At 36.4% G+C, this 11,952-nt stretch overlaps 2 protein-coding genes across 3 annotated transcripts; one reads left to right on the top strand and one right to left on the bottom strand.

The window, feature by feature from the left end:
• Nucleotides 1-212: 212 nt before the first annotated feature.
• LOC120213509 (cytochrome P450 90A1-like) lies at nt 213-4,232 on the top strand. Of its 2 annotated transcripts, none has more exons than XM_039211620.1 (8): nt 213-788; nt 998-1,147; nt 1,357-1,590; nt 3,111-3,197; nt 3,279-3,357; nt 3,452-3,558; nt 3,632-3,762; nt 3,848-4,232. In XM_039211620.1, exons 1-8 carry the CDS (start codon nt 270-272, stop codon nt 3,948-3,950), a joined length of 1,410 nt encoding a protein of 469 aa, XP_039067551.1. In that variant the 5' UTR covers nt 213-269; the 3' UTR covers nt 3,951-4,232. The 2 variants fall into 2 exon arrangements, with proteins under 2 accessions (XP_039067551.1, XP_039067550.1); XM_039211619.1 differs by having other exon boundaries at nt 1,345-1,590.
• A 770-nt stretch (nt 4,233-5,002) lies between these two features.
• Nucleotides 5,003-10,699, bottom strand: LOC120213506 (nuclear pore complex protein NUP88-like). The gene is made up of 9 exons (XM_039211617.1): nt 10,339-10,699; nt 9,476-9,627; nt 9,056-9,178; nt 8,388-8,532; nt 7,847-7,908; nt 7,166-7,382; nt 6,023-6,943; nt 5,480-5,729; nt 5,003-5,383 (listed from the first exon to the last, which is right to left on the bottom strand). Exons 1-9 carry the CDS (start codon nt 10,633-10,635, stop codon nt 5,127-5,129), a joined length of 2,424 nt encoding a protein of 807 aa, XP_039067548.1. The 5' UTR covers nt 10,636-10,699; the 3' UTR covers nt 5,003-5,126.
• Nucleotides 10,700-11,952: the final 1,253 nt, after the last annotated feature.

Below are 11,952 nucleotides of genomic sequence, written 5' to 3'. Positions count from 1 at the left end.
TAGAAAAAAAACCTGTGAAAATTAAATTTACAGGAAAAGAAAGGTGTCAGATATGGAAATATCCCCAAAACAATTAATTTTCTTTCTTTTTCATCCCCACCTCTTTAGATGCCTTACAGGTATGAGAAACTACCCCTCGTGTGCTTCTTACTATCTTCCCTTTCACTCTCTCCTCCTTTATAAACTCACCATTTGTTCTCTTCTTTCAAGGAAAAAAATCTCTTTGAATTTGTGTTTTCATATTAAAAAAAAACAAAGCAAACTTTTTCATGGCTTTCTTTCTTCACTATCTTTTCATCACCGCCATTATCTCCGCCGTCATCTTCCTCCTCTTCCGCGCCTCCCGTATCCGGCGCCTCCGTTTGCCGCCTGGAAACTTGGGTTTACCTTTTGTCGGCGAGACACTGCAGCTTATAGCCGCTTACAAGACTGAAAACCCTGAGCCCTTCATCGACGAGAGGGTGAGCCGATATGGCTCGATCTTCACCACACATGTTTTTGGCGAACCAACTGTTTTTTCAGCCGACCCGGAAACCAACCGGTTCATCTTGCAGAACGAAGGGAAGCTGTTCGACTGCAGTTACCCCGGTTCGATATCGAATTTGCTCGGGAAACACTCGTTGCTGTTAATGAAAGGAAGCCTCCATAAAAGAATGCATTCCCTGACCATGAGTTTCGCTAACTCGTCGATAATCCGGGATCATCTTTTGGTCGATATAGACCGGCTAGTCCGGCTCAACATGGACTCATGGACCGACCATGTCTTCCTCATGGAAGAAGCCAAGAAGGTAAAAAAAACAGTACCTTATATAGTTCCGAGTTGACTCGGTGGTTGACATATTAATGATTATTAACACGTTAAAAATGGCGGTGGTGACTCAGATTCCCTGGAAAAAAAAGATACGGCTGAAATCATTTTGTTTCAAAACTTTAAAGCATCATTTTCATTATTATCTATCTTTTTTATTATTATTTTAATAATTTATTGTTTTTATAGATAACCTTCGAGTTAACAGTGAAGCAGCTAATGAGTTATGATCCTGGTGAATGGAGTGAAAGTTTAAGAAGAGAATACGTCCTTGTTATTGAAGGCTTCTTCACTGTTCCTTTCCCTCTCTTTTCCACCACTTACCGTCGAGCAATCAAAGTAAGTAACCATTTGTTATAAAGATTTATAATTAAAGATGGATCCAGAAATATTATTGAGAACGAGACACATTTAATATTAAATTTTTGTACAAGTAAAATAGATAACTAATGAATGAAAATTTGAAGATAAACATTTGTGTACCGTGAATCCAATGTGCATCCGTCAGTGTTTATGATGGGAATGTGGGTTTACAGGCTCGGACAAAGGTGGCGGAGGCGTTGAGTTTAATAGTAAGGGAGAGGAGGAGAGAGTACGAGGGAGGGGAGAAGAAGAATGATATGTTGGCAGCATTATTGGCGGGGGATGACAATTTCTCAGATGAACAGATTGTGGATTTCTTGGTGGCTTTGCTCGTTGCTGGCTATGAAACAACATCCACCATCATGACTCTTGCTGTCAAGTTCTTGACTGAGACCCCTCTTGCTTTGGCTCAACTCAGGGTATGTTGTTTTCCCCCTTCATTTTTTAACTTTTACAAATAAATTTTCTTTTTGGTCCAATTCTAGTTTTGGTCCCTCTTGTGTGTAAATTATAGATTTCATCTCTATAATTTGTAGGTCACGACGATTGTTAGTGTCGAATTTTTTTTATCCTATGTCCAGTTCTTTCTACCCCAAATATCTCGTGCACAAAACCCATTCCGAACATGAATTAGGAAACCTATAAAATTAAATCGAAATTCATCGTATTCCTAACTCAAATTTTCATATTTAGTCATATTTTTAATCTTAATAGTTAACTAGTTAACGTAGGGAAAGGTTAAGAATCAATTATCACATATATAACTATTGAAACTAAATCTTTAGTTTGAATAAAAACAAGGGACCAACATAATAATTTGACCTCAAAATTTTCATAGTTGGACCTTGGAAATAATAATCACCCAAATTGGCCTGGCTTTTCTTTTTCATCCTCACAAACCATTAACACGTGGATGAGTGGGATGATAAAATCACATGGCCTCTCCTTACTTTAAATAGAGTTTATTATTACTATATTATAATAATATGAACAAATATGCACTTGGGAAAACATACTTTGCCACACGTGAGTTTGATATGGGAATTTTTGTTTTTTTATTATTATAATTCTTTTTTCTTTTAATTGTTCCCATCATGTGATCCCATGCCCTTTTTATGTATATTATATAATATTATAATTATTAGTTGATCGAGAGATAAAAGATTTAATATTAAATATTTTATTTAAAATATAATTCGATTATTAATATAATCGGATTTATGTGATTATAATATGATATTTAAAAAATAGTAATTTTAAAGGAAAAAATGAAAAGTCTGACCCTTTTGTCAGAGTCTCTGATGACTCCTACTATTTGACTATTTTGTCTTTCTTGAAATGACCATAGAGCCCTTCTCCCACACTTGCAGATTCCAAAGGGCATTTTTGGGTAATTGGGATGCTATCGTGTACAATAGGGTGTATGATTTGACCTTTGGTCCCTAGTTGGGACTTTGGGAAATGAGAGGTGCTGATTTCAAGGGGAAAGGACCATCGGACGGTGGTGAATTTTTTTTGAAAAGCTAGGGTCACTAACCCTAGAAGTTGAAAAAGCAATAAACTTTTTGATTCCTAGGATTGCTTTTTGGTTCAAAACCATCTTTTATGTAGATCCACGTGATGGTTTGAATCCTAGCCGTCAGATTTTCTTTGTATCAGGGTTTCGTGGGACCATTTAAGGTTATTTGGGCTCATGTGAACACCACATGGCCCATGGGTCTTTGAATCATTGCTGTGTAGGACCATTTAAAGCCACTGGGCTCATGAGAATACCACATGGCCTATGTTAGCTTTTGAGGCGAACATAGGCCCTTGGGATTATTTTAATGTTAATGTTCATATTTGACAGATTCAAATATATGTCATACGCATATCTGTGCCTAATTCTTCTGTCTTTCCGAATGGAGATTAATGAGGTCATTATCTTCAATGGTGGCAGGAAGAACACGAGGGGATTAGGGCCAAAAAAACCGAATCCGAGGCTTTACAATGGAGTGATTACAAGTCAATGCCATTCACTCAATGTGTAAGTTCGACTCGTTGCCTTCGAAGAACAACTAAAATTTGATTCTTTTTAATCTTGATATTGAATTTAAATGTGTTTCAGGTCGTTAATGAGACTTTACGTGTTGCAAACATAATCAGCGGAGTTTTTCGACGAGCAATGACGGATATCAATATAAAAGGTTAGGAATACGCTTTGATTACAGTCTAATAATAATCATGTTACTGTAAACTTAAGGCTAGCTTTGTCCTTACTGATCCGGCTCATTCAATCAGGCTACACAATCCCAAAAGGTTGGAAGGTTTTCGCATCATTTAGGGCCGTACATCTCGACCCCGATAAGTTCAAAGACGCTCGCACTTTCAATCCGTGGAGATGGCAGGTAATTTTTCTAAATCCGTGCATTGACCGTGCCCGGGAACCATTACTGACGAGTGAGTAACAATTTGAAACAGAATAACTCGGGGGTAAGCTGCCCCGGAAATGTCTACACACCATTCGGAGGGGGGCCTCGACTGTGCCCAGGTTTTGAGCTTGCTAGAGTAGAACTCTCCGTATTCTTACACCACCTGGTAACTCGGTTCAGGTAACCAATTGTTATTGCTCCACATCTTCCATCTTTAGATGCAAACTTGCATTGTTTAAGTAACCTTTTTTTTTTTTGGAAACAGTTGGGAACCTGCCGAGGAGGACAAGCTAGTTTTCTTTCCGACGACCCGAACGCAGAAGCGGTACCCGATCAACTTGAGGCGTCGAAGTGCATTGTCTTCTTAGCCAATGTAAAAGATAAAATGTTAGAAGAAGAGGTGCAATAAATTTTGGATGGTGTGGGATGCAATGAACAAAGTTAGAAGAAGAAGAAGAAGAAGAAACAAAATAGAGTTTAGTGAATGTAAATCAACTTTATTCTTTTATGTTGGGAATTGCAGTATTAGTAGGAAGGGAGGTAGCGGGCATCTATTTTCATCCACATTCAAACTCGTAACAATGCTCTTAATGCTAGCATCCATCCAGTTCCATTACAATCAAAGAGATGCGACAGTATTCGATTTTTCATTCATTTCTAGTTTGAGTTCGGTTTATTATTTATTTTAAAAAAAAGAAAAAAAACTTGCTATACGAGTTACTATGACATTATGTTTTGAATTCTTTTGCATCGGGGATATATGTTTTTGATTAAGAACATTCAATTATCAATTAAAAGGATTACCAACTTCATGTAACAATTTGTGCAATAAACCAAGAAAATATTACAAAATCATTTTTGAATATGTAATTTGTTCTTAATCGTTAAAGACTGTAATTTGAAAGTCTTTAATGCAGTTTAAACTTGTATGATGCCACACATTTTACGAAGTTTTTTTTTTCTGTTGGAAAATTTTTCTCCTAATCAATATTGAATTCACAACCTAAAAGAAAGGAAAAGTGTCAACTGAGAATGTTAATAAATTATTCTAGAGATTGTTAAATAGAAGTATTAAAATTAAGAAAAAGATAAATCCTGTGATGAATGTGAACTTTTAATATGATACGTGTTTATTATTTAATATATAATGTTCATACCTTTTATATATAGAGAGAGGGTATTTTCAGAGCGTGTGCACTTGCAATTCTATTATAACATTTTCTTCGATCATAATAAATTTATTCTTTTAAGCACATAGTGTTTTCTGTCAAGCATTTTTCACGTAAATTTATGTATTAAATTTTTTTCTTTGCCATTATTTTCTGTCGTCAGTAACACCAACTTTTTCAGATTTCTTAAGACTTGCAATCAGAAACTCTATCATCCACTGGGATTCTAAAAAGGGCCATGGATTTGAGTGGATAATAAGATAAAAGACATTCATTGCATTAATTGGTCTTGTAATAATACATAAATGTGTCATCTCCCTAGCCTGAAAAACTTCATATCTCTTGGACAACAAAACTTTTCACTGGTGTTTTGTTTCAGCTGCTGTCTCTCATCTTCAGTGCCGATTCAACGAGTTCAACCTTTTTTGTACTCTCGCTATTGAGCAGTGAGAGTTTCTCGAGTGACGATCTCAGTTGAGAGATTTGAGTATCCTGCACATTGTTCCGACCAGGCATTTTCCTTCTCTGGTTTGCTACACTGTCTTTTGAAGATTGTGTATACCTTCTAAGTCTTGCTTTTAATGTATTGATCGAAGATTTTAAAGCATCCAATTCTACTCCGGCGAATTGATCTGCATAATGATCAAACAAATTGTTGAATGATGCGCGGTGTTTATCATTGCGCTATGTTCTTAGTAAAATTTATTGTGATGTACGAAACTGATTACCGAGTTCAGACTTAAATTCCTGTTCTGCTCTAGACAATGGTTTCTTCTGTACCCCGGGCAGTCTTCTCAGATGTTGCAATCGCTGTTCCAAAGAACCATGTCGCTGGACTGCACGATCAATCCTCTCATTCAGCATAGACTGTTTTGCCTCAACTCTCAAAATATTCTCTTGTGCCTTGTTCAACCGAGTGTGCTGGTCGTCTATGATCCTCTTCAACTGAGGTCCATGATGTTTCAGCTCAAAGTACACCTAGAGAAGTCAATAAATCAATTAAAAAGTAATGATAAAGGCAATGGCTTTTTAATATAAATTCTTCAGCTTCCCAGACAATAAAGGCAAAACCAGTTCTAGAATCAAGAAAAATGTTACATTGACAATAAACCGTGCAAACATCAGCCTCAAGAAAAATTAAACTTCAGGACTTCCAATTCCCGTTACGAGGGAATATACAAGTCTTTTACATCTGAGCAAGAGCCTTTTCAACATTTAGACTTTGCTTGGATGTCAGTAAATGGATATCAGTTAAATTGATGCATCCTCACCTTATGCGCATACTCGACATAATTTTCATGGAAAAGCTTGAAGTACTGATGAAGAGCAGATCGACCCTCGATAGAATCTGCAGAGATAGAATGCAGATTAGGCGAGGCATGAGGAACCAGAACCGACTTTGGACCACTGAGGAGTTCTTTGCTTATGATATCTGGAGTATCTTTCTCTTTCTGTTCTTCCAAGCTAACAGGCTTCTCTTGGTCGATTTGAATGGGAAGCAACAAATTCCAGGTTTTCATCTCTAGCACAACACATTCTTCAGTTGAAGTGATTAACACAACCCACGAATATCCGAATGAATCAGACAGTGAGGTGAAGCCGAAAAGAGGAGAAGGTAAAGATGTCTCTCCCTGGCATGTACTCAGTACAGGATGCACAGAGGGAGTTTTGATATTCTCATCCTTCCCATTGATCTGGGATGTAAAAGGGAGAAAATGCAAGACTATCGAGTCTACCCCTCCCTCATGAAGAGAATATATTCTTTCGGGCATAAGTGGATCCACAAACATTGTGATAAGAGAACTGCCTTCAGTCTTCCTTGGCAAAGCCAAATCCACAATCGCCAGTCTCAACAATGGAGGTGGATGACCCAACCAAACAGTGTTATGAAGTGGTTGATCAAGCTTCACAATAGAATGCTTGGCAGTGATTGATTCGCATATCATAGCAATCCCACGAACGTGATCATGGGAATCGACACGAAGACGTGGTGCACTACCAGTTACCCAGACTGGCTGGATTTCATCAGCTAGGGCATCTATTTGCAATTGCCCACCACTCCAGGCAGTCACCAGAATCGAGTCTTTGCTGACTAAATTATAAATAAAACTGACTGCGCGGCCCTCACATTCGGCACCCCTAACTGCAAGAGCTTCATCCTCCCCAGCACGACATACTTTATGTAATGGCCCCTGGAAAAGGTTATCAAATCGAAAGGTTAACTGATAATGAAATGATCACATAACAAAGCCTTAAAATATTCTCAGTGAAATTTTCATGCCATGATACACAGATCGACCCTAAATTGCTCATTCTTTGAAAGAGCATAAATTGCACATCCAAACAAAATGAAAATCTCCAATCAAAACCAAATGCATCCCTTAGATAGGGTACAATAAAATTATTTCACATACCTGCAGAGCAAGTGATGCATCAAATAAAGCATGAGAATGAGCTTTTATGGTAGATGGATTTTCCGTATCTGCTGCTTGTTGAGCTAGCTCGGGAAAAGTTTCTTCTAACCACGAGATTGCCATATTAGAATTACAAACAGCTGCTGAATTGGCCGAGTTCAATCCAAAAGTATGAGCATCACTATATATCTCCAATATTGACTCCCATTTATAAACACTGTTTAGAAATAGATCATCCAATGAATCAAAAATAAATATAACAAGAAAAAGTAGCAAATCAACATCAAACTTTTCTTAGGCAATGACATCGTTATATAATAGCAAGATGCAAGAGAAGGCATGAGATAAATTTCTAGGCCACAGACAGCATAGGATAGAAATGAGCCGCAGCCGTATCAACTTAACAACATCAGCGTGAAGAAACGATTAAACCATACAGCCCCATGACCTATGGCAGGCGTCAAACAAGACGATACACATGATTTAACCCCATTAATTTCCAAGTATCTTGATTTATTGAAGCAAAGTATAGCAAGTGTTAACAGTAACATCAGTCTGACATTGTTCAAATGAATTTATAAGCGTGGCAGCGTTTATGAAGATGGTTTCAATACAAGAACTGGAAAGACAAGTAAAACAAGAAAAAGAATAAAACAAATAAAATTTAAAAATATTGAATACCTTCCAAATGGAACAACTGGACAGAGGATGTAAACAGCTCCATCGCTGAATAATACAAAAACCTAAATGACATAAAAGTTATATTCAATAATTGCCACAATATGTGAATGGTAATTAAATCCAAAACGTAACAAGCTTAGCAATAAGAAAATGATATCATAAAAGTTTTTAAAATCAAAAGAGAAAGCGTGTTTAGCAATTTCATTAAGTACAAAGAAGCATGACCAATGAGGCAACAAATCATTTAGCCACATTTATCCTGCATAATAAGATTTGAAAGGTTTAGCACACACCAGCAGGGAAGAATTATAGACAGATTCATCAATAAAGCAAAGAAATATCAACTGCAATCCATCAATCCCTAGTTAGTTCAGCAACTGAACTCAAAGGGAGATACAAAATAGTCATTGATCAGGATAGAACAAATCAAGTAATAAGATTTCCGTGAATCACATTAAGTCACCGCAAATTATGCAATTACTCAAAACAGCACAGCAACAGCAATAAAAATACTTCACATGCTAGAATAAATTGAACTTACACTAAACCTATCCCACAGGTGGTCACCCCCGAAAGAAAAGTCAACAGGACAGATTGATGCAGCATTCCTAGATCTACCAGGTTCAACAGGCTGCAGATAATACTCTTGTTCCAGTTGCATCACATCAGAGAATAAATCAAAGAGTCTGCAGAGGAGTTAAAAATAAGAAGTTAACACATACTTCAATCAAACTCAATTACCATGCATATGATTTTAAAAACCGGACTGCCATAAAAATATTATTTTTTAACAGGACTACCATAAAAAATGCATTCCAATACGCAGAAGAATAAAACCAATGAAGGAATTTGACATATGTAACAAACTATAAAAAATACTTACATGCTATATCTGCAAACTCAAACACTCCCGACGAGAGAGAGAGAGAGAGAGAGAGAATTTCAAATGGAATTGAAATCTTGTGGAGCTAGAAAGAAATGAACCAAATATAAATAAATATACATGGACATCGATGGCAGCATCCATATATTAAAGAAGCCTCCATTTCTTAAAATACATTTATCCTCATTTCTTACAAGTTTTATTGCAAAGTTTTACCTCTCCTCCTAAACCAACGTATAATCTCAGAGGAAGTACTATATGATCAGCAGCCCCCAGACCATGATCAATTAATGCAAACTGAACATCACAGTACGATTTTTATATACCTGAAAACTGAATCAGAAGAGAGAATTCCAACATGAGAGTCACTATTGGGATGCCATGACACTTGAAGGATGCGTATTGCACTGCTTTCACTAGAATAAACTTGTGAACCAACTGAAACAGTCCTGCAGAACAAAATGTCAACCTTTAGGTAGAAACATACAAGGAACCAGAGAGACAGACCACAAGCAGAGTACAAACCTTTGTATGAGCAATAGGTTCTACAAACTATAATCTAGATGTGTTATGTATATTAATATTTAGTGGTTCATAAACCATATATTATTGCAATAACTGGTGTTCAAACATATCAACTTAAAAAACATGTAGCTACAATCAACAAGATCCTCAATTGGTCATAATACAGAAGAAACGAAATACAGGATGCATAATACATAAACCATGTTAGTTCACACAGTTACCTGCAAATGATAGCATTGTCTTTAGTGGAAGAACGCCCATAAAGAAACATGATGCATAGATCATCTGAACCAGCTAGTAGTAAAGCTGATCCATTCCTGTTGATAGAGATTTTATTAACCACAAAATTCAGCTCCTTGTCCGCTCGCAACACCTATATAGTATCAACATTAATAAACATAACAAGTCAAGCATACAGGAAGAATACGAGGTATGTTTTTTCATATGTTCTGGGTGTTTTATTTAATGAAATATGAGGTACTCTTTTCTTCCTTCCACTGTTCGTTAACATACTTGTTAGTATGTGGAAGAATACGAAGGTAGTTTTTAATGAGACCTCCAATTTTTATTAAAAAAAAAGCACACAGGAAGAATCTTATAACCATTAACCATAGATACAAATTGGGTAATGGCAAGCATTGCCTATCGCTATCAGATTTTCAAACATGCCAAGGTTCTTAAACTCCTATGCTTTGCTCAAACTTACCAGGTTTTCAGGCGCAAAACACCAAGTTTATTCATACAAAGGAAACAGAATTTGAAAAATAAAAATAAGAAAGCTAATCCTTTTAAATATCAAAATGCGTGATTTTACTTTCATATATATACACTAATCTAATCAAATTCATTCTCTTTCTATTACGTTTTTGTTTTTGTTTTCCCTGTTCCCTTTTACAAAAAAGCTAAAGAGAGATAACTATCCAAAATTTATAAAACCTAATCGTCTCTTCAAATTCATTCTCTTTCTACACAAAGATAAAAATTCAAAAATTTCAAACAACGTTCCAGTAGTAAAATCAGCAAGCTAAGTAAACAAAAAAATGTCTCTAATTTTTTTTATCTTATGTAAAGATTCGGAATTTACTTTAGAGGGAGAGGCAGCTACGACGGAGGTAGGGTCAGGCTCGCCCAAGCGAGTGGAGATTCGATGGAGGCATTGCTTATTGGAGTCCCAATAGTAAAGTCTTGAGGCTCCGTCCCAAGCTAGAAGATTCTTAATACCTCGAGTTAATGCAGAAACGGTGGCGATCGTTGCTCCTCCTTCGGCGGATGTGAAAACCGGGTGGTTTTGAAGCGGAACCCAATGGAGTTCTTCTTTAGGTGTTGAGGATCTTCGAGAATCGTCCTCATTCAATTCCGCCAAGTTGAAGTGGAACCTCATTTTTGTTTTACAGTCCTCTTTCTTTGTGAGAGTGGAACTGTGGAAACGTCGAGCTTTTCCTTTTCCTGCTATAATGGCGTCGAGAAGAAGGTAGCTACTAAAGGTGGGAATGGAAAGGTGAACCGAACGGCAAATATTTTAAACGACGTCGTTTATTACCAAAAGAGGGGAAAAACTTTACGTTTTATGTTTAAAAGGCTATTTTGGTTTTGGGTCAAATAAGCCCAAATTTCTTTTTTCGGGTATGGTTGTCTCAATGCATTTTTATGTATATGGTTATTATTTGATAGGGTAAATTGTAAATTTGGTATATGTATTATATCAAATTCTTTAATGTCATAAATCGTTTTCTTATTTATTTAGTACATGAAGTATTTTTCTATAAATAATTCTGTTTACTTCCATCACAAAATCTAATACGACAACAGTGAATCACTAAATTAACTTTCGACATTTAAAAAAATAGTAAATTACACTAATATTTTTTCATTAAACTTTCAAAAGTTACAAATTAATCACTAATTTTATTGAATTATAACAAAATGATCACTCGACGTTAACGGTCATTAACGTCAGTTATGTAAAGCTGAGCTGGATCATTAAAACCTTACCTGGACAGTGGAGTGTCACGCTGGAAAACCTTTGGAGTCCATGTTAATTTGCTCTCCCCCTCAAGCTTCGAGCAAGAAGACACTCTTTGAATAAAAAATATTTAACAATTGAGGATTCCTCAAACCCCATTGTTGAAGAAAGAGTAGAGTCCATGGTTTCACGAGATAATAAGAGCCACGAATTGAGAACAACCCATTTCTCTCAAACTCTCTCTCTCTCTCTCGAATTAGGCCAACAATACCCTAACCTTTGATCCCAATACTTAACAATGCAGGATTTCTCAAACCTCATTGTTGAAGAAAGAGTAGAGTTTAGGGCTCTGAATACCATAAAGCTCTGTGATTTCAGTTAAACATTAGAAAAAGGTATTAGTTGCTTTGCGATTCAGTATCTCTCTAAAGGTATAAAAGCTCGTTTAACGAAATCTTATTCCTCGATCTTTTTCACCATATTTTGGCCCGCCTAAGTATCTCCAATGCATCATCTATTTCAGATGCAATACACTTTAGAACTGTTGAATTTGTGCGCACCAGGAATATGTTGGAAGCGATTGGTTCTGGCAAACCAGTTGTTACACATCTATGGCTTGAAAGCATCAGGCAAGTTAATATTCACATAAGAAGAAGCTTATGTATTGAGGGATATCAAACAAGAGAAAGAGCTCAGCTTTTGCATATCGGTTTCTTTAGCACGCGCACGCAAGCA

The sequence above is a fragment of the Hibiscus syriacus genome, unplaced genomic scaffold (genome assembly GCF_006381635.1).
Source record: "Hibiscus syriacus cultivar Baekdansim isolate YM2019G1 unplaced genomic scaffold, ASM638163v2 tig00110021_pilon, whole genome shotgun sequence".
In the NCBI taxonomy this organism is placed as follows: domain Eukaryota; kingdom Viridiplantae; phylum Streptophyta; class Magnoliopsida; order Malvales; family Malvaceae; genus Hibiscus; species Hibiscus syriacus.
The sequence above is the reverse complement of the archived record's forward strand: the minus strand, read 5'-3'. Positions and strand labels throughout refer to the sequence as shown.

Bases quoted from the DNA above. Each gene is read 5' to 3' on its own strand.
- LOC120213506 (XM_039211617.1), bottom strand. From the start codon at position 10,635: ATGAGGTTCCACTTCAACTTGGCGGAATTGAATGAGGACGATTCTCGA. The intron at 9,628-10,338 runs GTAAATTCCGAA...GATACTATATAG, and splicing joins TAGCTGCCTCTCCCTCTAAA to GTGTTGCGAGCGGACAAGGA. The intron at 6,944-7,165 runs GTATGTGAAATA...AACCTTTTCCAG, and splicing joins ATGCATCACTTGCTCTGCAG to GGGCCATTACATAAAGTATG.
- LOC120213509 (XM_039211619.1), top strand. From the start codon at position 270: ATGGCTTTCTTTCTTCACTATCTTTTCATCACCGCCATTATCTCCGCC. The intron at 3,358-3,451 runs GTTAGGAATACG...TCATTCAATCAG, and splicing joins GACGGATATCAATATAAAAG to GCTACACAATCCCAAAAGGT. The intron at 3,763-3,847 runs GTAACCAATTGT...TTTTGGAAACAG, and splicing joins CACCTGGTAACTCGGTTCAG to TTGGGAACCTGCCGAGGAGG.